The 22659-nt window shown below is 32.8% G+C and overlaps 1 protein-coding gene across 1 annotated transcript; it reads left to right on the top strand.

The window, feature by feature from the left end:
- Positions 1 to 590: 590 nt before the first annotated feature.
- On the top strand, positions 591 to 20362 carry LOC148941832 (uncharacterized). Its single transcript, XM_089103639.1, has 4 exons — positions 591 to 782; positions 8721 to 9141; positions 18226 to 18403; positions 20068 to 20362. Exons 1-3 carry the CDS (start codon positions 591 to 593, stop codon positions 18279 to 18281), a joined length of 669 nt encoding a protein of 222 aa, XP_088959765.1. The 3' UTR covers positions 18282 to 18403; positions 20068 to 20362.
- Positions 20363 to 22659: the final 2297 nt, after the last annotated feature.

Consider the following 22659-nt stretch of genomic DNA (forward strand, 5'->3'; position numbering starts at 1 on the left):
GCACCGTCCTGCTGTATGGAGCGGAGACATGGCCAACTGCCAAATCCATCCACAGCGCCGTCGATGTCGCTCAGACGAAACATCTCCGATGAATCGAAAGACTTCACTGGACTGACTTCGTTAGCAACCAGACTCTCCTATCACGTACGGCTCAAACTCCTGTCTCGACACAGCTCGCCCAGCGTACTGTTCGGTGGTACAGCCATCTCCTTGGCATGCCACGCGACAGCCCCAGCACGGGTCGCATTTGACTTCGACCCCACCCTACACGGATGGAAACGACCCAGAGGACGCCCACCCACTAGGTGGAAAGACAAAGCCAATGAATTTCTCACCCAAGCCCACATCCCGGTGGAAAAAGCTGCGATCCTGGCAAGCAATAGGTCAACCTGGAGGCGCCTAGTCTCATCGTTCTCTATGCCGAACCCTCGGCAGGAGCCTTAAGTCAAGTTAAGTCAAGTAAGTCTCTCTTATTTATTATTGACATTAATGACTTGCAATTCATTTTTGGCTGACCACCAGTTTGTTGCTACAAATTGTGCCCTCATATTTTATTGTCTGGTCCAAGTTTAGATTCGAGTTATGATGAAATGCTACAGGGCATTGAAGATGACAAAGTCATTGGATGTGCTAATGGTGATTTTAATGAACTGGTTTATCGACAGCAGGAGACGATGGAGCATGTTTACTTGTGGATGGATGCTAACAAGATGAATATAAATGCTAAGAAATCTCACGCTTTGCTATTTTCACGAGTAGCAAAACTCAAGTCCTCTTTCCAGGTCTCCAAATGACTAGAGGCATGATTCTGAGACCAGAAAATGGATTTGTAAAGTATCTGGGTGTGTGCATTGATGAAAATTTGTCTTTGAACAACATTCTGCAGTGGTGGGCCTAAAAATTTCTAGAAATCTGAAAAAATTCCCGATAGCACTGCATATCTAAAGAGTGTTGTAGTAATAATGTATTATTTACTCATGGTTATGCATGCACAATGTAAGCTAACTTCATTTTTCTTACGAAAGAAATAATGAACTGCACCAAACTACTCGTTACTATGGTAATCATTTGCAGCAAACATGATACCAAGTGTAAAATAAGTGATGTTTGAATTAATGCTGTTGTTTATTGTGCCTCAGCTGTATTGTATTACTTCAAGAGGGAGGTAACGATCATTTTTGGCAATGGACTTTTAAATCATCTGCAAAATGTAATGACCGTTTATGACTTCAATACCGATTTACTATGCCCTATAAAGTTAAAAGTGTGTACAAAAATATCTTTGCAGGAAGTTTTACCAAATAGTGTTTTTGGAGCTTTTCTAATTAGATTTCAGCCAATTTCAACAAGAAGACGCAAGTTACAATTGGTACAAACCTATTCTTGGTTGTAAAAATATTTTGAATATAGAAACAATAACACATGTTTGCAATAAAGAATAGTATCATAATCGCAATAAAAAGCTGTTCAGTAAACTGAAAATGGAATACATAATATTACATATTTACATTAAACACATTTTTCATATGTCATATTCGCTCTGCATATGTAAGAGCGATGTGGTCACGAAGTATTTATGTAAATTCAGTTTAAAGTTTTATATTAAAGTTTTAGTTTAGAGTTTCAGTACAGAGTTTTAGTTTAGTTTGAATTTAGAGTTTTAATTTAGAGTTTTAGCTTAGAGTTTTAGTAAAGTGTTTTAGTTTTGAGTTTTAGTTTATAATTTTAGTTTAGAGTTTGTTTTATTTTTAATTTAGAGTTTTAGTTTAAAGGTTTTGTTTACAGTTTTAGTTTAGAGTTTTAGTTTAGTATTAGTTAAGAATTTTGGTATAGAGTTTTAGTTTGGAGTTTTAGTTTGGAGTTTTCAGTTTAATTTTTTAGTTTAGATTTTTAGTCTAGAGTTTTGCCTCAAAGTTATAATTTAGTGTTTCAGTTTATTAGTTTAAAGTTCTAGTTTAGAGTTATAGTTTAGTTTTAGTTTAGTTTTAGTTTAGAGTTAAGTTTAGAGTTTTAGTTTAGAATCATAGTTTAGAGTTTTAGTTTAGTTTTTTAGTTTAAAGTTTAGTTTATATTTTTAGTTTAGAGTTTTAGTTTAGGTCAAGTTTAGATTTTTAGTTTAGAATTTCAGCCTAGAGTTTCAGTGTAGAGTTTTAGTCTAGTTTAAGTTTAGAGTTTTAGTTTAGAGTTTTAGTTTTTTAGTTTAGAGTTTTAGTTTAGTTTCAATTCAGAGTTTTAGTTTAGAGTTTTAGTTTAGAATTTTAGTTTAGAGTTTGAGCCTTAGTTTGGAGTTTTGAGTTTAGAGTTCTTATAGATTTTTAGTCTAGATTTTTTTCTTTAGAATTTTAGTTTAGTGCTTCAGCTTAGAGTTTTATATCGGAGTTTTAGTTTTAAGTTTTAGTTTAGTTTTAGTTTAGTTTTACTTTATTTTTAGTTTAGAGTTTTAGTTTTGATTTTCAATTCAATTCAATTTATTAAACACTGCAATAAATACATAAATACAATTAAGCGCTAGAGGTCCCAAGAAGCATAGCTTGTAGAGGACCTCGTATCAATCACAAAATCTACGCAAAACAAATCAGGGAAGGAAAAAAATATAACCATATCTCAAAAATATAAACACAATGCGAGAAAAATCAACAAAAAAAATACAACAATAAACAAACAAATGCTACACAATAACCTTTGACTTAATTTTATCCGAACTGAAAATGTCCTGTAATTTAACAAAATTCCAAACCATTCATAATATTATTAAACAACGGGGTTCAAATCTCATTCAACATAATAAGAGAGGAGAAAATAAAAAAACTATACAAAGTAAGGTGGAATCAATAGATAAAGCAAAATGAATAAAGAAATAAAAAAAAAAAACGAAACTACTTCAAACATTAGAGAATTTTTTTCTGCAAAGGGAAGAAGAATTTTTGATAAGAGAAAGTTCACTGGGAATAGAGTTCCATAGAGCATTTGCTCTATAAATTGGTGACCTCTGAGCTGCTGAGGATACCCTTCTAGGCAGCCAAAATTGATGAAAAGAGCTCCAAAGCAAAGTCTGGCACTTACGTGTTAATGCTAGATCAAAGTAGGATAAGATGTCTGGAGGACGCAAGAAATTAAAGGCTCGGTGAGCTAGTTTTAGGTTCTGCTTCTTGATAACCACATCTAAGGTATCTAGACCTGTATCACTGTAAAGATCAGCTGTGGGATAGAGTCGGGGTAAGTGAAAAGTTGCCTTCACCGCTCTATTCTGTGCTGTTTGGAGTTGCCGAAGGGAAGAATAGTTAGTATTGCCCCGTACAGTGTAGCAATAAGAAAGATAAGGAAGGACAAATGCATAGTAAAGAGAGAGCATTAGATCTGGAGGAAGAAACTGATTGGCTCGATGAAGCATTGACACTTGACGAGAAATTATAGAACGTGCAAAGGAAATATGAGTTTTTAAAGAAAGAAAACAATCAACGTGCACACCAAGAAGTTCAACAAAAGAGCAATGGGGATTTATATCAGTACCATAAAAAACAAAGATTGTTGGGGGAGGTTCAGCCATGTAGTATGGGGTTTGAAAATAAATAATACTACTCTTAGAGGTATTCAACAGCATCCTGTTCTGCTCATACCAATCATGCACATGGTTGAGCAGAAGCTGAGCCTTAGCAACAGCAGAGGGCATATCATTAGAAACCACAAAAAAAATTACTATCGTCTGCAAACAAAACAGTATGGGTATCAAGGTTGGGAGATGGAGGAAGGTCATTAATATAAATAAGAAAGAGGAGTGGTCCGAAAACTGAGCCTTGAGGTACCCCTTTGGAAACCAAATCTAGGTCAGAACATTTCCCATCATAACACATAAACTGAGATCTATTAGACAGGTAAGATTTATACCAGTTTTAAATCTTAGGTTTAGAGTTTTTAGGTTTAGAGTTTTAGTTTAGGGTTTTATTTAAGAGTTTTAGTGTCGATGTTTAACTGAGTGTTTTAGATTAGATTTTTATTTTAGATAGTTAGTTTGTAGTTTTAGTTTGGATAAAAGTCTAGAGTTTTAGTTAAGTTTCAGTTTAGAGTTTTAGTTTAAATTTTTAGTCTAGAGTTTTGTTTCAGAGTTTTATTTTAGATTCTTAGTTTAGTTTTAGCTTAGAGTCTTAGCTTAGAGTTTTGGTTTAGAGTTTTAGCTTAGTTTAAGTTTAGAGTTATAGTTTAGTTTTAGTTTAGAGTTTTAGTTTGGAGTTTTGGTTTCATGTTTTAGCTTAGAGTCTAATTTTAGTTATAGTTTAGAGTTTTAGTTTAGTTTTAGTTTAGAATTTCAGTTTCTAGTTTTAGTTTAGAGTTTTAGTTTATATTTTTAGTTTGAAAATTTAGTTTAGTTCAAGTTTAGAGACTTATTTTAGATTCTTAGTCTAGAGTTTTAGTTAGGAGTTTTAGTGTAGTTTTAGCTTAGAGTTTTAGTTTGGAGTTTTGGTTTGGATTTTAGTTTAGTTTGAGTTTAGAGTTATAGTTTAGTGTTAGTTTAGAGTTCCAGCTTAGAGTTTTAGTTTAGAGTTTTAGTTTCGATGTTTAGAGATTAGTTTAGAGTTTTAGTTTAGTTTAAATTTAGAGCTTTAGTTTAGAGTTTCAGTTTAGCATTTCAGTTTAGAGTTTGGGCTTTAATTTGGAGTTTTGAGTTTAGAGTTCTTGTGGATTTTTAGTCGAGAGTTTTTGTTTAGAGTTTTAGTTTAGTGCTTCAATTTAGAGTTTTATTTTAGAGCTTTAGTTTTAAGTTTTAGTCTAGTTTAGTATTAGTTTAGAGTTAGTTTCAGTTTAAAGTTTTAGTTCAGATTTTTAGGATAGAGTTTTAGTTTAGAGTTTTAGTTTAATTTTAGTTTAGAGTTATAGTTTAATTTTAGTTTAGAGTTTTAGTTTCGAGTGTTAGCTTAGAGTCTTATTTTAGTTTTAGTTTTCAGTCTTAGTTTATTTTTAGTGTAGAGTCTTAGGGAATCTTGAGGAAATCTTGGAGACACTGGGCATCCGTGAACAAGTGCTAAATTGAGAGAGGAATTTGGGACAATATTTGGGGGCGCCAATCCGCCCAGAGTCTCTGGCAAGTGACCCAAAAATTTAAAAATGTGTGAAAAATTCAAATTTTTTTCAGAATGTGGGGCTAAGCTTAGGCAACGAATAAGTTCTATTTGAAAGATAAAAATGGCTTTAAACGATTGTTTCGCCTGTTATTTAAAGCAAATTTATGGTCCTATGTATATTTCAGTCCACCTCCATCGAAAAAATTCTTTTAACAACGCCTACTTACCTTTAAGTAGTAGAAGGTGTTAGACCAAGGTAATTTACGCCATCACGGTAAATATTAGACGGCATCCTCACCATCCCAAGATATTTTTCAGATATTTTCATGACACAAATATGTTCTAAATCCATTGATTTGTTTTTTAACACTCCACCCCCATGCATGATGTCCACAGGGCAATTCACGTCACCATGCTAAACTATGGATCCCCCACGACCCCATCTGGCATACTCACCATTCCAAAGGCATTTTCCAGATATTTTCTTGTTAAAAATATGTCTTAAACCCATTGGTTCGTGTTTTCGTAAGCCACACCCAACGTGATGTCCCTAAAGGCAATTCACACCACCTTGTCACACAATGGATGGTAGACTATACCCTATGGCAACCTTCATCATTCCTATGAAAATTTTCAGGTATTTTCGTAATGAAAATACTTTAAATCTATTGATTTGTGTTTTAGCAATCCATCCCCAACACGATGCCCTCCATGGTAATTCACGCCACCTTGGTAAACTATCGTTGACTTAAGACATCTTCTAATACCACTCTTACTTCCTAAGACATTTTTCAGGTATTATCTCGTTAAAAATATGCTTTAAATCCACTGGTTCGTGTTTTCTCAAACCACCCTCAACGTGATACTTCTTATGGGAAAAATAATATATAAATAAAAAAAGATATATATATGTATATATATATATATATATATATATATATATATATATATATATATATATATATATATATATATACATATATATACATATATATACATCTATATATATATATACATATATGTATATATATAGATATATATATGTATGAATACATGTATATATATATATATATATATATATATATATATATATATATATATATATATATATATATATATATATATATATATATATATATATATATATATATATATATATATATATATATATATATATATATATATATATATATATATATATATATATATATATATATATATATATATATATATATATATATATATATATATATATATATATATATATATATATATATATATATATATATATATATATATATATATATATATATATATATATATATATATATATTAAGGTTTATATTAAGGCTTTTTTTAAGGTTTTTGAATTGTTGTAATCCCTGTTAAACTATATACAAATATTTTTGCAACAACTAGTTTTTTGCTCTTTACACAATCTAAAGTCTTTTCATGCTGTATCTTTTCAAAGATATTTGACTGTTAAAGCGACTCCAATTTCTAACAACGGTTTCTACTAAGCTTCAAACTTTTCGTTTTCTATTGTAATGTTTTTGAATTGTTGTAATCTCTTGTTAAAATAAATACAAATATTTTTTCAACTAACAATTTTTTTGCTCTTTACGCAATTTAACATTTTTCTACAATGATCTCTGTTCAAAGATATTTGATTGTTGAAGCTAGTCCGATCGATAACAACGATATGTGCTAAGCTTCAAACTTTTGTTTTTCTTTTTTAATGCTTTAGGATAGTTGTTTTTCTTTTTTTAATGCTTTGTAATCCCTTATCAAAATAGAGAATCCTCATTGGTATTGATTGCAAATTTTTGTTTTTTGGGCCTTCCTATTAACAATATTTAATTTGTTGCGCTAAAAATGGTTTTCTTTTTTAAGGTTTTGAATTGCTTTGATCCCTTGTTAAAATAAATAGCAATATTTTTGTAAATACCAGTTTGTTGCTTTTACGTAATTTAATGTTTTTTTATATTACTGTCTTTTGAAAAATATTTGGCTATTGAAGGTAGTCTGATTTCTAACAACGATATTTACCACGCTTGAAACTTTTGCTTTTGTTTTTTAAGGTTTTGTAGTCCTTTGTCAAAATTTCGAATCATCATTTGTAATAATGGCAAATTTAAATTTTTGGCCTTCCTACTCACATTATATAACTGGCTGCGTTCAAACCTGTAAGCTTAATCACGTAGCGAGTGGATTTTATCGAACAAAAAAAACAAAATAGATTTCAAATTTTCAGCCCTTTTTAAAGTTTGAATTAAAACATTAAAATTATTGCTCAGGTATCGTAAATCTTTTTGCAGTTTACACACAAAACTTTATTGACTCTGAACTGAGCTTAAAATTTTTTCAACTTGTTTCTATGTATTAATAAGACATTGCTTATACTTATAAGAACAGAAATTCGGTAATGATGTTTTTCTATCAGCAATTTCTACTAAGCTTCAAACTCTTTGTTTTCTTTTTTAAGGTTTTTGATTTGTTGTTAAAATTCCTGATTAAAATATATACAAATATTTTTGCATTACTAGAGTTTTGCTCTTTACGCAATTTAATGTCTTACAAACAGTTCATGGTAAAGAACTGTTAGTAAGGAGTGATCCGGATCAATAGTAAGTGAAACTTTATAAACGGAATTTTGATACCAATGGGTATACCAAAAGAATTGGCTTTTTATGCTAAATTCAAATATATAACTTTCATTAAGTTTAGTTCTACCCATCAAAGGTTACGAGCCTGAGAAATTTTTTTCTGATTTTCAAAAAAAGGGAAACAACCCCTAAAAGTCAAGTGAATGAAACACACACACACACACACACACACACACACACACACACACACACACACACACACACACACACACACACACACACACACACACACACACACACACACACACACACACACACACACACACACACACACACACACACACACACACACACACACACACACACACACACACACACACACACACACACACACACACACACACACACACACACACACACACACACACACACACACACACACACACACACACACACACACACACACACACACACACACACACACACACACACACACACACACACACACACACACACACACACACACACACACACACACACACACACACACACACACACACACACACACACACACACACACACACACACACACACACACACACACACACACACACACACACACACACACACACACACACACACACACACACACACACACACACACACACACACACACACACACACACACACACACACACACACACACACACACACACACACACACACACACACACACACACACACACACACACACACACACACACACACACACACACACACACACACACACACACACACACACACACACACACACACACACACACACACACACACACACACACACACACACACACACACACACACACACACACACACACACACACACACACACACACACACACACACACACACACACACACACACACACACACACACGCGCGCTCACACACACACACACACTCACACACACACACGCTCAAAGAAACCATTGACTTGAGACAAAATGTTGAGTAATGCTTTAGTATGCTGCTTAAACTTTATTTCACTGTTTCTCCAGGGAGTTCTTGCAGCAAATAAAGAATCTGGGTTTTTAGTTACAGATTATTTGAAGGATGGCGAACTCGAAAGAAGGGTTAAATTACGGAAGTGGAAGGCAAAAGAGACGTCGTCTGTTCAATTGGAAAATGGCGAAAGGGTTGGTGCGGTTCTTTGGCAAGTAACGGATGGTGAGAAATTTATTCAACTTATTTACAACGGAGACAGATTGTTACAAGATTGCGAATACTTGAAGGACCGCCAAACCGTATTTTGGTTCAGCAAAAATTTCGAGTACGACATTAATCTATTGATGAACTCGTCCACTTCTGACCTTACAACTGCGTTGAATTTCCGAAATGTGACCGTTCAGGCTTTCAATACAACCAACAATTTGCCTCTGGAAATTCAGCAGATCACAAATTACAAGAAGCTTAGACAAGGTATACAGTGAGTATAATTTCCTGAATGAAAAAGTAATCTTTGAAAAATACAGTGCTTTTTATTATGGTATTTGTAATACAAGTAGATAGGTCAAATGGGTTTTAATTTGGTCATGGAACTTGGTAGAGGGGGATCCGCTCCAGGAATTATTAAATTATTATAATTTTTATTTTCAGTATTTAATTGAAAATCCACTAAGCTCCAACTTGTCTTGTTTCTAATTGAAATGCCTAATAAACACTGATAACGTCCAATTCCTTGTGTTTTGGACTCGTACACTAACCCATAAATGTAGAACTGCCCCCAAAAAGACATAAATGGACTAAGAATTATGATTGAAATTAGTGGCATTTCGCAAAACCCAAACGCTACTTATGGGAGATTTATCTCTGCATCCACATGCAACTGTCTGCTGAGAATAGAATAAAATGAATTTTAAAAAGTCGGTACATTTTTCTGACAATTTCGAAATTTTTGTTGGTTATAATTGGTACCAACCCGTTCTCTTTTTCTACTGTTATCAGTTTTATCATGCAACACTAGGAGACCGAGCTAGGACTGATGAGTAGGACTGTGAGGACTGATAACCATGACGTGAGGACTGATGTGAGAACTGATAAAATGAGTAGGCCTGATAACCATGCTTTCTCAAGACCAGAAAATAATGTGCACTTTACTGAAAAAAATATATTATGCATGTTTTCACTTTTTTTACTTTCATTAATAAAAAACTATCTAATCCCTAAGAAATAAACATCGGTATTTGTCAATTAAACTGACAATCAACGGTTATTTTTTTGTAGTTTTATTTTGGGGGCATGATGAGGCTCTCCACTGGTTGCCCTTTGGAGAAGCTGTTTGCAACCAGAAAGAAAATTGGCTGGCGTCAGGGTTTACTAAATAGTCGATAATTAAAAGCAATATGTTTAATCGTCAAATAAAGATTTGTGTATACTTAAGCGCATTATACAAACACTAAATTGCCTACAACCCCCCCCCCCCTCCACCGCTAAAAAAGAAATGCAGTCCTATGAAAAATTATAGAAAAATCTTGGATGGAAAATTTTACAAAAATATAGATATACAATCTAAAAGCTTGGGTTCATTAAGAGACGTACCTAGTTCTATTTTCACTCACCTACCAGCTATATCAACGTCTTCAAAAAAAATTAAAAGAAGATGTGGCGAGTATTACGCCATCTAGCTTAATTAATGTCCTTTTTAAGTAAGTTTTTATAATTCTTAAAGGAAACTGAACAATATAAAGAATTGAACTTACTGAATGGATAGATCTGAAACTATTTTACAATATGACACACATCTCATTTATTTCAAAGTTAAGCTAAAGTTAAGCTGGATCGATACACTAAAATCAAATTCAACTAGCATTTAGCTGAATATCAAATGACAAAGTCGAGTGCAAATTTCGTTCTGGCCTTGGGATGGGATAGGGGTTTTGCGCCCAACTTATGTTAATTTCTGCTCGTTTGGGTTTGACTCGGTTATTTATCTTAATTTCTGTTCGTTTTGGGTTTCATTTATTTATCGATGCTGATTTGTGGTAGTTTCGAACTTGGTAGATTATTTTATTTTATTTTTGCTCATTTTTTGTTTAATGGAGTTTTTTACTTTTCTTTGAAAAACTTATTTAGTGGAAAAAGTTTTTTTAATTAATTCCTGTTCGTTTTACATTGACATAGCCTTTTCAGGGACAAATAAAATAACACTTTAAATATTTTCGTTTTTTAGTCCTTATAGTTTGGCCTGGTATTTTTATGCTCGAGAAAAATTTTCAGCAATAATTAACAACATACACCATTTTAAAAATCTGGACACAAATAGTACTGTTTAACTTAGTTTTATACCTTCTCTAGTTGACCTGAAATGGAAAACTTGATACCATTCGTAAAAAAATCTGTTTATTTTCTTTGATAGCTTTGATACACTTACACTATTTTGATTTGGTTAAATATTAAGAGCAAAAGTAGCCTCGAAAGATTGAACATGACACCTTCAGTCGTTCTTGGGATACTGCTGAGATGCCCTATTGGGAATTAGCATTATCACAGTGCATTTTGATTTAATCTTAAGGCAACATTTAGTTTTTAAACATAAAGGGCGAGTGGGAGGGTGGGAGTGGAAGGGGGATTAGTCGCCCTCCAATCACTTTCGACAATTAAAAAGGGCATCAGCCCTTTCTATTTTCAATCGAATGAGCCTCTTTCGAAGTTCCCACGACAACTCCTTCGATATGAAGTGTCCTGGTCTAAACAAGAACAACAACATAAAATATTACTAATCACTTTTGACTACTAAAAAGGGCACTAGCCCTTTGAATTTCAAATCGAATGAGCGCTTTTCTGAAATTTCTACGACAACGTCTTCTATAAAAAACCTTATAAGCCCCCAGGGCTTAACTTAAAACCCTTGCCCTGAGGGATCTGGTGGAGTATCCTCCTCAAATACATATTTTCTATCTGTAAATCAACTACGCTGAACAAAATGGCTGTCTCAAAATTTTTTGGATGCGTTTGGGGGAATGATGGGCGTGGGGGAGGCTAGTTGCCCTCCAATCATTTTCGACTATTAAAAACGGCACTAGCCCTTTGAATTTCCAATCGAATGAGCTTTTTTGAAGTTTCTACGACAACGCCTTCTATGAAAACATTATAAGCCCCCTGGGTATAACTTAAACCCTTGCCCTGAGGGTTGTGGGGGAGTGTCCTCCTAAAAAAATATTTTCAAATTAGCCTTTTTTGAAGTTTTTACGACAACACCTTCTATAAGAACCTTATATGCCCCCAGAGCATAACTTAAAACCCTTGCCCTGAGGGTTTTGGGGGAGTGTCCTTCTCAATAACATATTTTCTATCTGGAAATCAACTAGCCTAAGTTAAACAAAATGGCTATCTCAATATTTGGATTGGATGTGTTTGGGTGAATAATGGACGTGCGGGGGGGGGGGAGGGGGGGGCTAATTGCCCTCCAAACTTTTTCAAATATTAAAAAGGGCGCTAGCCCTTTGAATTTCCAATCAAATGAGCCACTTTTGAAGTTTCTATGACAACACCTTCTATAAATACCTTATATACTCCAGGACATAACTTAAAACCCTGACCTGACGGTTTCTGGGGAGTGTCCTACTCAAAAACATATTTTCTATCTGTAAATCAACTACACTGAACAAAATGGCTATCTAATAATTTTGATTGGATGTGTTATGGCGGATGATGGGCGTGGGGGAGGGGCTAGTTCCCCTCCAATCACTTTCGACTATCAAGAAGGGATCTAGCCCCTTGAGTTTCCGATCGAATGAGCCTGTCTTGAAGTTTTTACGACAACGCCTTCCTATAGAACCCTTATATGCCCCCAGGGTATAACTTAAAACCCTTGCCATGAGGGTTGTGGGGGTGTGTCACAGGGAGTGTCTCCTAAAAAACATATATTCTATCTGAAAATAAACCAGCCAACGCTGAACAAAATGGCTATCTCAAAATTCTGATTGGATAAGTTTGGGGGAATGATGGGCGTGGGGGGCTAGTTGCCCTCCAATCACTTTCAACTGTTAGGAAGGGCACTAGCCCTTTGAATTCCCAATCGAATGAGCCTGTTTTGAAATTTTTACTACAACACCTTCTATAAAAACCTTATATGCCCCCAGGGCATAACTAAAAAACTTTGACCTGAGGGTTACAGTCATCCTTGTATCATTGTGGCTGATTGGACCTAAAAAAATTATTAACTTCTTTGATGAATGTGTTGCATTAAAATGAAGATAAACTAAAGCATTTTTGAAGAAAATTATTAGACTATCGAATGGTATTAGCAATAAAATTTAGGCATATTATAGTTGTTGTGCACAGATTAATCCAAAGACACCTATAGGGAAAGGTTTGCACCTGAAATAAAAGAAATATTTCATGTTTTAAATTGTAAAAAAGTTCTAATGATTTCCAAAAGACAAACAAGACAAAACAAAACACTCTTTAAAATCATTCCCAGTGCCCCAATCATGTAGTATAGAGGACGCTAAATCGGTGGCAACCAGTGAATTATATTTTGCAGCCAGGGTAATTGCGGAACAAAATAATTTAGCAAACACAGATCGGTCATATTGCTGTACTCCCCATAGGGTATAATTGCAAAAGGGTAATGATCAGAGTAAAAATTTTACACCAAACCCACGTCATAAAAGTCAAATAGTCTTACTTTTATATAATATGTACGATCTTTTCTTTGGATATCATAAGTATTTCTAAGAATACAGTCAACAAGAGACACTTCATACCTTTCCTCAAATTTAATGGTGTGGGAGAGTTTTATCCAAAAATGACTTGTTTTATCCAATCATCATAGAGGGGGTCAGAGACATTGGACAAGAATGTCACATAGAAATCATTAGACACTATGAACGTCTTCAGCTGCAATCCAGGAATCAAAATCAGATTTGTATCCTAGCCAGCGAACAAACAACTGTCTCTTGCCCTTGTGAGTTTAACTCTGTAATACTTTTTCAAATTTGTACATTCCATTGTTTATAAAATTTTGTGAGTCATAATCATAAAAACCACCATGAATATCGTCATGTTTCATATCACGGAGATGTTACGTTATGGGTTTAGTGTCTAAGACTTTTGACACTTTAAAAAGTTCAGCGGACCACAAGTAATTCCCCTTTTTAAAAAATATTTCTTGTTCGATTGGTTCGAATAGTATTACCAACGTTAAGTTTTTTCTTCACAACCTTTCTATTTGAATATTGTTTAAGAAAAATGTCAAGTGTATTGTTACTGTGATGAACTTCAAGAGGACTAGGATTGGACAAGGATTGATAAGGACGTTGATATAACTTAACGTGATTTCATTTAAATCGTGAATAAAAGTGGCAGCATTTTTCAATTTACAATGTCTTGAAATTAAAAGTCGTATGGTTCTTATCATACGCTCATCCTTTGCCGCCTTTATCGGACTATGACTATGATAGTGTATTGTATTATTTCAATACAACCATTTTTACTTGGAGATCATCAAATTCACTCCTCTGACCTATTTGAATTTTTCTATAAGAATCTTTTTCAAATTAGATTCAAGAGCTCTAACAAATTCATCGCCTCTCTTGGAAAGCAATGGAACAGCATATGCATAGCGAAAAAAAAATATTTGCAAGTTAAATATACTTATACGGTCTATTATAACGTCTTTGAATCCTGATTCTGCGATTAGTATCAATAACTTTCTCTCTATCCTTGATTGTTTTCTTTTATCGTGTCATGTTAGCTATACGTTTTGATTGCCTATATAGGTAAAATTTTACTTTAGCTTTTTTGGCTATCTTTGAAAACGGTTAGGTTAGTTAAATTAAACCGTTAAGGGTGTTTCTACAAGCTAAAGTATGTCCCGGGAAGGTATTTTGAACTATCTAACTCCACTCCTTCTCCATCAAGAGGGTCCTGACCTTTGATGACCTTGAAAAATCGGTGTGTTATAAACATGAAACCTTGCAAAATGTATTTTCTGCTTAAATAAAGTACAATACAATTGTTTTCAGCTTCACAACTTTGCTCAATCCGGATTTATAAGGTTTTAAAGATATACAAATAAAATTCCTAAATTTTGAAAAAAAACATTGAAATGGCTTAAAAATTCTACCCAAATAACTGGAATTGTATTTTCAGAACTTAAGCCAGAGAAAAAGAAACTGATAAGTGAAAATTAAGGTAAAATGTTGTTTTATGAAAATTTCAATACCCTCTAGAGGGAGAAGGAATGTAGGCAAATTTCAGGACCCTCTAGAGGGAGAAGGAGTGGAGGTAGTTACTTAGAAATACCTTGCCGGGACATACTTTAGCCTGCAGAACGATTCCTGAGAGTTTCATTTTCCTAACTTAACTCTTTTCCAAGATTGCCAAAAGTAGCTAAAGTAGAATTTTACCTTCTTTCCTCTTTTTTCTTCTTTTTCTAAATTAAAAGAAAACAATTCAGTGTTTGTCATGCTTTTGAGACAATGTTTATATGTTTTGAAATTTCTGCTATAAATTTTTTTACAGAAGACATTCATCCCGGACGTTGTTAGTTCCCCTTTTTTCGATTTTTTTTTTGTAAAATACTGTTCTAAGACATTCACGAATATCTTAGAACCTATACATTAACAGAATATATACCCCAACCCCCTAATGTGCAAATATATACCCAAAATTGCACTGTTGATTAAGATTTATAAAATTAAGATTTATATTGTCAAATTAATTATTTAACTGCTTTATTAAGAATATAAAGTAATTCTTTTCTTGCTCTAACATAAAGAGGGGGTTGTTAAAAAGATGTAGAAATTACACATGAGAAGAAAAGAAGCATAAATTTTTTAAAATATATTTGTCACCTTGCCTTTGGCAAAATCTCTTATATTTCTTTTTTTTTATATCAAAAATTTGTCTGAAAAGTCACCTGTTCCCCAAGCTTCCCTACTTTTTAATCTAAAATAAGTTGCTGTAGGTGCTGTATGAAGGGGCTGTACATTTTGTTGCTAAGATTATCTTTTGCAAAAAAGGTTTGGATGATTTTTGATGATAGTACTCTCAATAGTTTTATTTCAATTTGTTTGACATCAGAGGGTTTTCAGCCTCTTAAAATGAAAAAAAAAATTGAATAACTATATATTTTATTTAACCTGAATAATAGTGAAAATTTCAAAATTAGCATACAGTACAATGTGTTTTTATCCAGACAATTTCTTAGAGATAACACTTATAAATTTGTGCATACTATTTGCCAAATTTTGCTCATTACTTTGTTGAATGTATATGTCAAATTTTAAAACGAAAAAGAAGATGTATTATAGTTTATAGATATATAGACGTATGATTTAAGGTAGAAGATATTTAGACATTTATGAGATAAACTATTTAATTAGTCTGGTTGTAAAATGAATGTAAGAAATTGTTCAAGAGCATAGCTTATAAATAGCCAAAATGAACAAATCAACAACAAGATCGAAATATTTTTTGAAGAGTGAGACGGACTTCAAGTTCAGCAGCATATGGTTTTTAAAAATGACGATTGATATTGTTCAATTTTTATTTCTATTTTTGTCAATTCTTTGGGAGGTTATTCTTCAAAATTCTCAAAATTTAGTTCTAATCTTCAAAAATCTCTATGCTTCTAAATTTGACAAGCTATAATAAGCTTATTAATAAAGTATAACAAGCTTGTAAAGCTTGTTTTTTCTCTAGTCTATGGTTGAAACAAATCAATGCAAAAAGAATTGAGCAGTAAGATTTTTGATTCCAAGTTTTCATTGTCCATTGTTGCACCCTTCTATGTTTGAGTTCTGTTTTAGTGTTGAATTTTTCATCTAATCTAAGAAGATTCAAAGGTAAAAATAAAACGATTCTGAACAAAACAATGTTACAGTATAGGGCTGGATTCAAAGCTTACTTTGTCCATTTCAACACTGTTTAGTGTTTCAATATCATCCTGGTTCTAGAAAAGGAAAAAGAGACTCAACGGGGTTTTGTGCCTTTTCAAAATTTCCCCAATAAGATGTCACAATAAAAAACAGGAACAATAAAAATAAATAGGTTGTATTGTTAATTAGTTAGCTATTTTCAAGGCAGATTTTTTCAAGACTCATTTCATTGTGACTTGATGAGGCTACAGAGTAAGGGATAATTCAAGGCTGAATTTAAACATTAGGCTAAGGGTTTTAAAATGTTTAATATATTGTTTTACTGCTCTCTTACAGTTTTTTGTTATAAGACTTTGTATTTTTTTCAGTTTAATAATAAGAATAATAAATTCAATTAGAGTAGTTGGGAAAATTCAAGCAGTAATAAACCTCTGATCTCGATTCCAGACAAAAAACGATTACGTAGCTTGAAAAAAGCCGAGTTTGCGCCAGTTTCCCATGCTCCTTCTGTCAGACAACAATTTGATATAATTTTATAACTGAGACTTAGCTCCGTCAGTATTAGAATTATATTTTTTAAATTTAGTGCAGATAGTTTTTTAGATAGATTGTTGGTGGAAAATTGGTGAAACAAGGTCAATTTTAAAATATGTAGAGAAAGTCTAGAGGAAAAGGCTAACTAGTATCAATTCTGCTTCTGTGAATGGATAGAAGTGAAACTACTAAACCTAGCGAAATAAGTATCTTCAATTTCGGCGTAAGTTACAGCAGTGAATTTGTCCTCATGTACCTTCATTGATTTTTTTTTATTGAACTGATTTTCTTAAAAAGTGTATTTTAGTTTTTATTTGCTAAGGGGTTTATGGGGCAAGTATTTCAGACAGGATTTTGTAAATCTCTGGTTGGAGGTTTACAACCACATAGATATTAATAGGGCGCTGTGTATATCTTACAAGATTTTTCTGAAAAAAAAAACAGCCAAAGAAAAAGGCTGAGTAATATCATAATTCAGCCTTGGTATGTACCTTCAACAATTTTTCTTATTAAGCTGTTTTACTCAAATTTTTTATTTTAGTTTTCATTGTCCCAAGGTGTGAAAGGAACAGTTTTCAAGACAGCATATTGTAAACTATATCTAATTGATTAATACTAAATAGATATCAATTGGTGGCTAATGTATGCAAAAAGGCGTATCAGGGATTCACAGGGTAAAATAAGATGTTTTCAGGTTTTTAATAGAAGTGACTAAAAACCCTCACTGAAGAGTTTCAACAATGCAGACCCCCATAATGCTCCTTCTAATTCTATTCCGTACCAATTTGTATGGTTTTAAAGTTTTTATTTGATTCTACTAAATCTTTTCCTTATGAACTTTTGTTTGCCCCTCATTTGCTCTTTACTAGGGAAGTAGATGTTGCTTCAGCTATAGCGAAGAAAGTTTTTGACAAGAAATAAAATAATTGGCCATTGTCTTTGCATTGCTGTTTAATTTAAAAAATCTTCTTTTTCAAATCCTTTACTCTTCTTCTTCCTTATAAATAAATAAAGTCTCTAGGCTGAATATACCTTTACCATCAATTATATACCTACCATATAAGAATTATTTGGCACTTTAAATGATTTATAAGTTACCAACTTGCTTTGTCGTGAGGGTTTTTGTATGATTTTTCTTTTGTAGAAGCTGAGGATACATGTTCAAACAATAATAAAGAAATATTTGCTAGTACACATTAGAATTTATTTACGGGAAATGAAGCCAATTTTTTTGCTGTTTATCCAGGCATCTCTGCAAATTGTCAAGATAATGATGATCATCATAAACTAGAGTTGAAAACTGATGAGGAGGTCAAAAAAAGGTATTATTCAAATGTCCTCATCTTCTTCTGTATATTTATCCGTCCAAAATGTATGGTTGAGCATCCCTCTTATTTGGCTTATCTGCTCAATATTGAATTTCCCGAATTTAATACGTAAAAGATAACAAAAGTATTTATCTGGAAACAAGTTAACTTAAACTTCCAAGGGAACTGGGAGAATAACAAAATTAATCATATATACTTCACTGTATTCACATCATATTTATAAACCCTGGAATGTGCTTCGCGTTTCTTAATTAATTTCTCTTTTTGTTCTCTTTATATAATTTCACATATTTTCCCCCCTTTTAAAAGAACTGAATTGTTTGTTTATATATAACGTCACTTATCATCAGTAATTTTGCATTTTCATGATTAGCAGGTGTAACTTTTCTGACAAATTATCCAAACCGTTTCGAGTAATAATCTTACCAACCTCTGATGTCATTTCTGTCTCGTGAAAAGCTAAGGTTAAGTGAACTGGGAATGCTTGAACGCATTAATAAGAAGGTATATCTTGTATTATGGCAGGACCTGAAAGATAGTTTTTTTTGCATCTGAGTGCAGCGCTTGCATTTTAAAACAATTTTTTATGTAAATAATAGCTCTAAATGGTTTTGATTAGCATGACACGAACATTTTTGTATCCCAATTGAACTGCTGAACAAAACAACTAAATTTATTTTGTTTTGGGCTTTTTTGTCTTTTGGAAATCATTAGAACTTTTTTACAATTTAAAACATGAAATATTTCTTTTATTTCAGGTGCAAACCTTTCCCCATAGGTGTCTTTGGATTAATCTATGCACAACAACTATAATACGCCTAAATTTTATTGCTAATACCACTCGATACTCCAATAATTTTCGTCAAAATGCTTTAGTTTATCTTCATTTTATTGCAACACATTCATCAAAGAAGTTAATAATTTTTTGGAGGTCCAATCAGCCCCAATGATACAAGGGTGACTGTAAAATAAAATTAAAACAGGTTTTTAATATAGATATTGCCTCTTCTAGAATTGAATGTGGAGTGCAACGGATGAGGTTTCAGTAACTTCAACTTATTTGTTCTTTTTAATGGGTTTTCTTAAAGCCTTCTTGGTCATAGAAAGGCCTTCGCTTTGAAAGACAGATAAAAATTGTTTGAATTCAGGATTTAATAATTGCATATATTTTTGCTTTCTTGGTATTTTATATAATTTATTTTCTTTTGATTTTTATAACTAATATATTTATTTAACGTTTTTATATTTATGTTTGTTTATTATATTGTACAATTATATATATAGTTGTCATGTTGAAGACAAATTATGTGAACTGTGACTTGATTTTTTTTTAATTAATGGCAACTAGTAAACATTAGTTTGCAATATATTCATATTTTGATTGCCGGAAACGCCTTGATTTTCGCAAAATCATTAGGTCGCATATTTTTGATGATAAAAAGTGACAAAGTCACATCAGAATGCCTACTTACCTATCAAGATACATACCTATGATTAATGCCTCAAATAGACTTTTATAAAGTCTGTACCAGAGTAAGAGGTATTATAATTAATTTTATTACAAATGTATACGGTTAAAATGTTAAAACCTGAGTTGTCTACCAAGTAAAAAAAAGAGGTTTTGTGACTTATGCTGAGTGAATTTTACGTTATTTCAGTTCTTCCTGTTGGAGCGTTCTATGACAATGATAGCAGCAAACCAGGATGTGGATTACCTAGCAGCCCAAGCCTTACAAAAATGTGTCTAAAAAAAGAAATCAATTTGAATATTCAACATAAGATGGCAAGTCACATTTGTGTATTTGCTGAAAATGATACGGAAAAACAGGATGGTTCTGACACAGAGAAAAAATATTTTGAATGTGATATACGTAAGAAAGATATTCCTTTAAGTACTGGTTTATCTCATCATCAAAGAACTCATACCAGGGAAAAACCTTTCAAATGTGATATAGGTGACAAAACCTTTTGCCAAAAAAGCGCTCTATTGCTTCATCAAAGAACACATACCGGAGAAAAATCTTTCAAATGTGACATATGCGACAATACATTCTCCCGAAAAAGTACCCTTTCCAATCATCATAGAACTCATACTGGAGAAAAACCTTTCAGATGTGATATATGCGACAAAACATTCTGCAAAAAACAATCTATTTCAGCATGAAAGAACCCACACTGGAGAAAAACCTTTCAAATGTGATATATGCGACAAAATGTTCTGTCAAAAAAGTGTTCTTTTGAATCATCAAAGAACGCATACTGGAGAAAAACTTTTCAAATGTGATATATGTGACAAAACATTCTGCCAAAAAACAATCTATTTCAGCATCAAAGAACACACACTGGAGAAAAATCTTTCAAATGTGATATATGTTGCAAAATGTTCTGTCGAAAAAGTGTACTTTTGAATCATCAAGGACGCATACTGGAGAAAAACCTTTCGAATGTGATGTATTTAAGACAGGTTTTTCTACAAGTATTGGTTTATCTTATCATCAAAAAACGCAAACTGGAGAAAAACCTTTTAAATGTGATATATGTGACAAAACATTCGGCCGAAAAAGCCATCTTTCAGATCATCAAGTAACTCATACTGGAGGAACACCTTTTAAGTGTGATATATGTGACAAAACATATGGCCGAAAAAGCCATCTTTCAGATCATCAAGTAACTCATACTGGAGGAAAACCTTTGAAATGTTGTACCATTGAAGAAATATTTGTTATGGGTTGTGATAGAAAAATTAGTATTTGGATCAAACGTATTCTTATTAATCGAAAACAAAATGTGGCCTCTTCTTTCTCGAGCTATCTGGAAGTCAGATTCCTTTGGGAGCATTTACCTTGGAGACTTACGAACTAATTATCTATTATTAGGCTAGATGCAGACATATAAGATGAAACAAACACAGATAAAAAAGACAATAGATTTATTGAACTTACTTACTTAGTTGTACAGCAACGGGTCACTTCAATGACAATAACGGTGACAAGAATATAAGAATTTCGTCTGAATCTCTCTAGGTCTGATTTACTAATCCCCTTAAAAAGCACATCTACCCCAACTATCAAAACATAGGTTTTCAGTCCTGCGCCATTAGGACTGCTTGCCATTGGCCCACATGACCCAAGGACGTGAATCCTTGTCCAATAATCTCTTTAAGATTTTTCAGATGATTCAGGAGTGCACACGGTTTTTTTGCCATTCAAACTTCCTTAGAAATATCGTACGTAGCATTTTTTTGCTACTAATTATCTTAGCGAAATTCAAACGACTAGCGTCGTTGTTTGACTGAAGCTAGAATGCAATTTCTCTTTTTGCTGATCAAGAATTTAGACTCTTGGAAGTGGTATTTGAACTCAGTTAGGGGGTGTTTAATTTCTGCCCGACTCATCTTTAGAAGGAAAGAATACTATATTTTAAATGTATGGCCTTTTACTCCTGGTACACATCACCCTTCCCATCAATTAATGACGTCCTGTCATTAGTAAATGCTCATTAGGAGTGCTAAAAATTTTCTCTATTATTTTTCTTATTTTATTCTACATCCCTATCTAAAATTAATCTACAGGACTAAGATTATTTATGGTTTTAGGTTAGCTACTATACTAAGGATTTTTTTCTATATCTAACACTGATTACTTTTACATTTCCAACAAGGTTGGGGCTATTCTACCTTTACATTAGTTTTTTTTAATTCACTTTTTTTTTGTCTATATGGTACACTACTTTCTATCTACGCTACATTAAATGAATAGCTTGACCACGCTACACATAACTATCTGGATATCTAACACTACATACAAAAACGATTTAAACACACAATATTGTGTTTACCATATTCACTGGTAATTTTAAAATACTTTCACTATTGCGATTTTTGAATTGTCAAAGTTATTAGGAAGTAACAAATGTAGATTCACATCTATTTATCACCTTCGAGTCCTTAGTGTACTACACGCTTCTGTTGTAAAATATTGTTCTTCACTCTTTTTGTCTTGGCAAAAATTTTTAAGCATTTACGTTATGGTTTCTTCATGGAACAGTTCGAGTCTAGTTGTCTTTACACGACAAGTTTTCCCTAATAGTCAACTGGGAAATGACCGTTAAATATCGTTCTAATAGTCAACTGGAAAATGATGCTTCCCACTACATGTGTTGGTGTTTTTCTTCTCAGCATATCATTTTTTGGATTTTTGAGGCACATAGAGAATGTATTCTCGCGTATAATTGTTCATTTGTGCCTTTTG

Source organism: Artemia sp. Qi Xiang Cuo, chromosome 17, assembly GCF_049724085.1.
Source record: "Artemia sp. Qi Xiang Cuo chromosome 17, ASM4972408v1, whole genome shotgun sequence".
NCBI lineage: Eukaryota > Metazoa > Arthropoda > Branchiopoda > Anostraca > Artemiidae > Artemia > Artemia sp. Qi Xiang Cuo.

What these genes read in the sequence shown, in the direction of transcription:
- LOC148941832 (XM_089103639.1), top strand. Translation starts at nt 591, where the DNA reads ATGCTACAGGGCATTGAAGATGACAAAGTCATTGGATGTGCTAATGGT. An exon ending in AACTCAAGTCCTCTTTCCAG is followed by an intron (nt 783 to 8,720) that starts GTCTCCAAATGA and finishes CTGTTTCTCCAG; the next exon opens with GGAGTTCTTGCAGCAAATAA. An exon ending in TTACAAGAAGCTTAGACAAG is followed by an intron (nt 9,142 to 18,225) that starts GTATACAGTGAG and finishes TTTCTTTTGTAG; the next exon opens with AAGCTGAGGATACATGTTCA.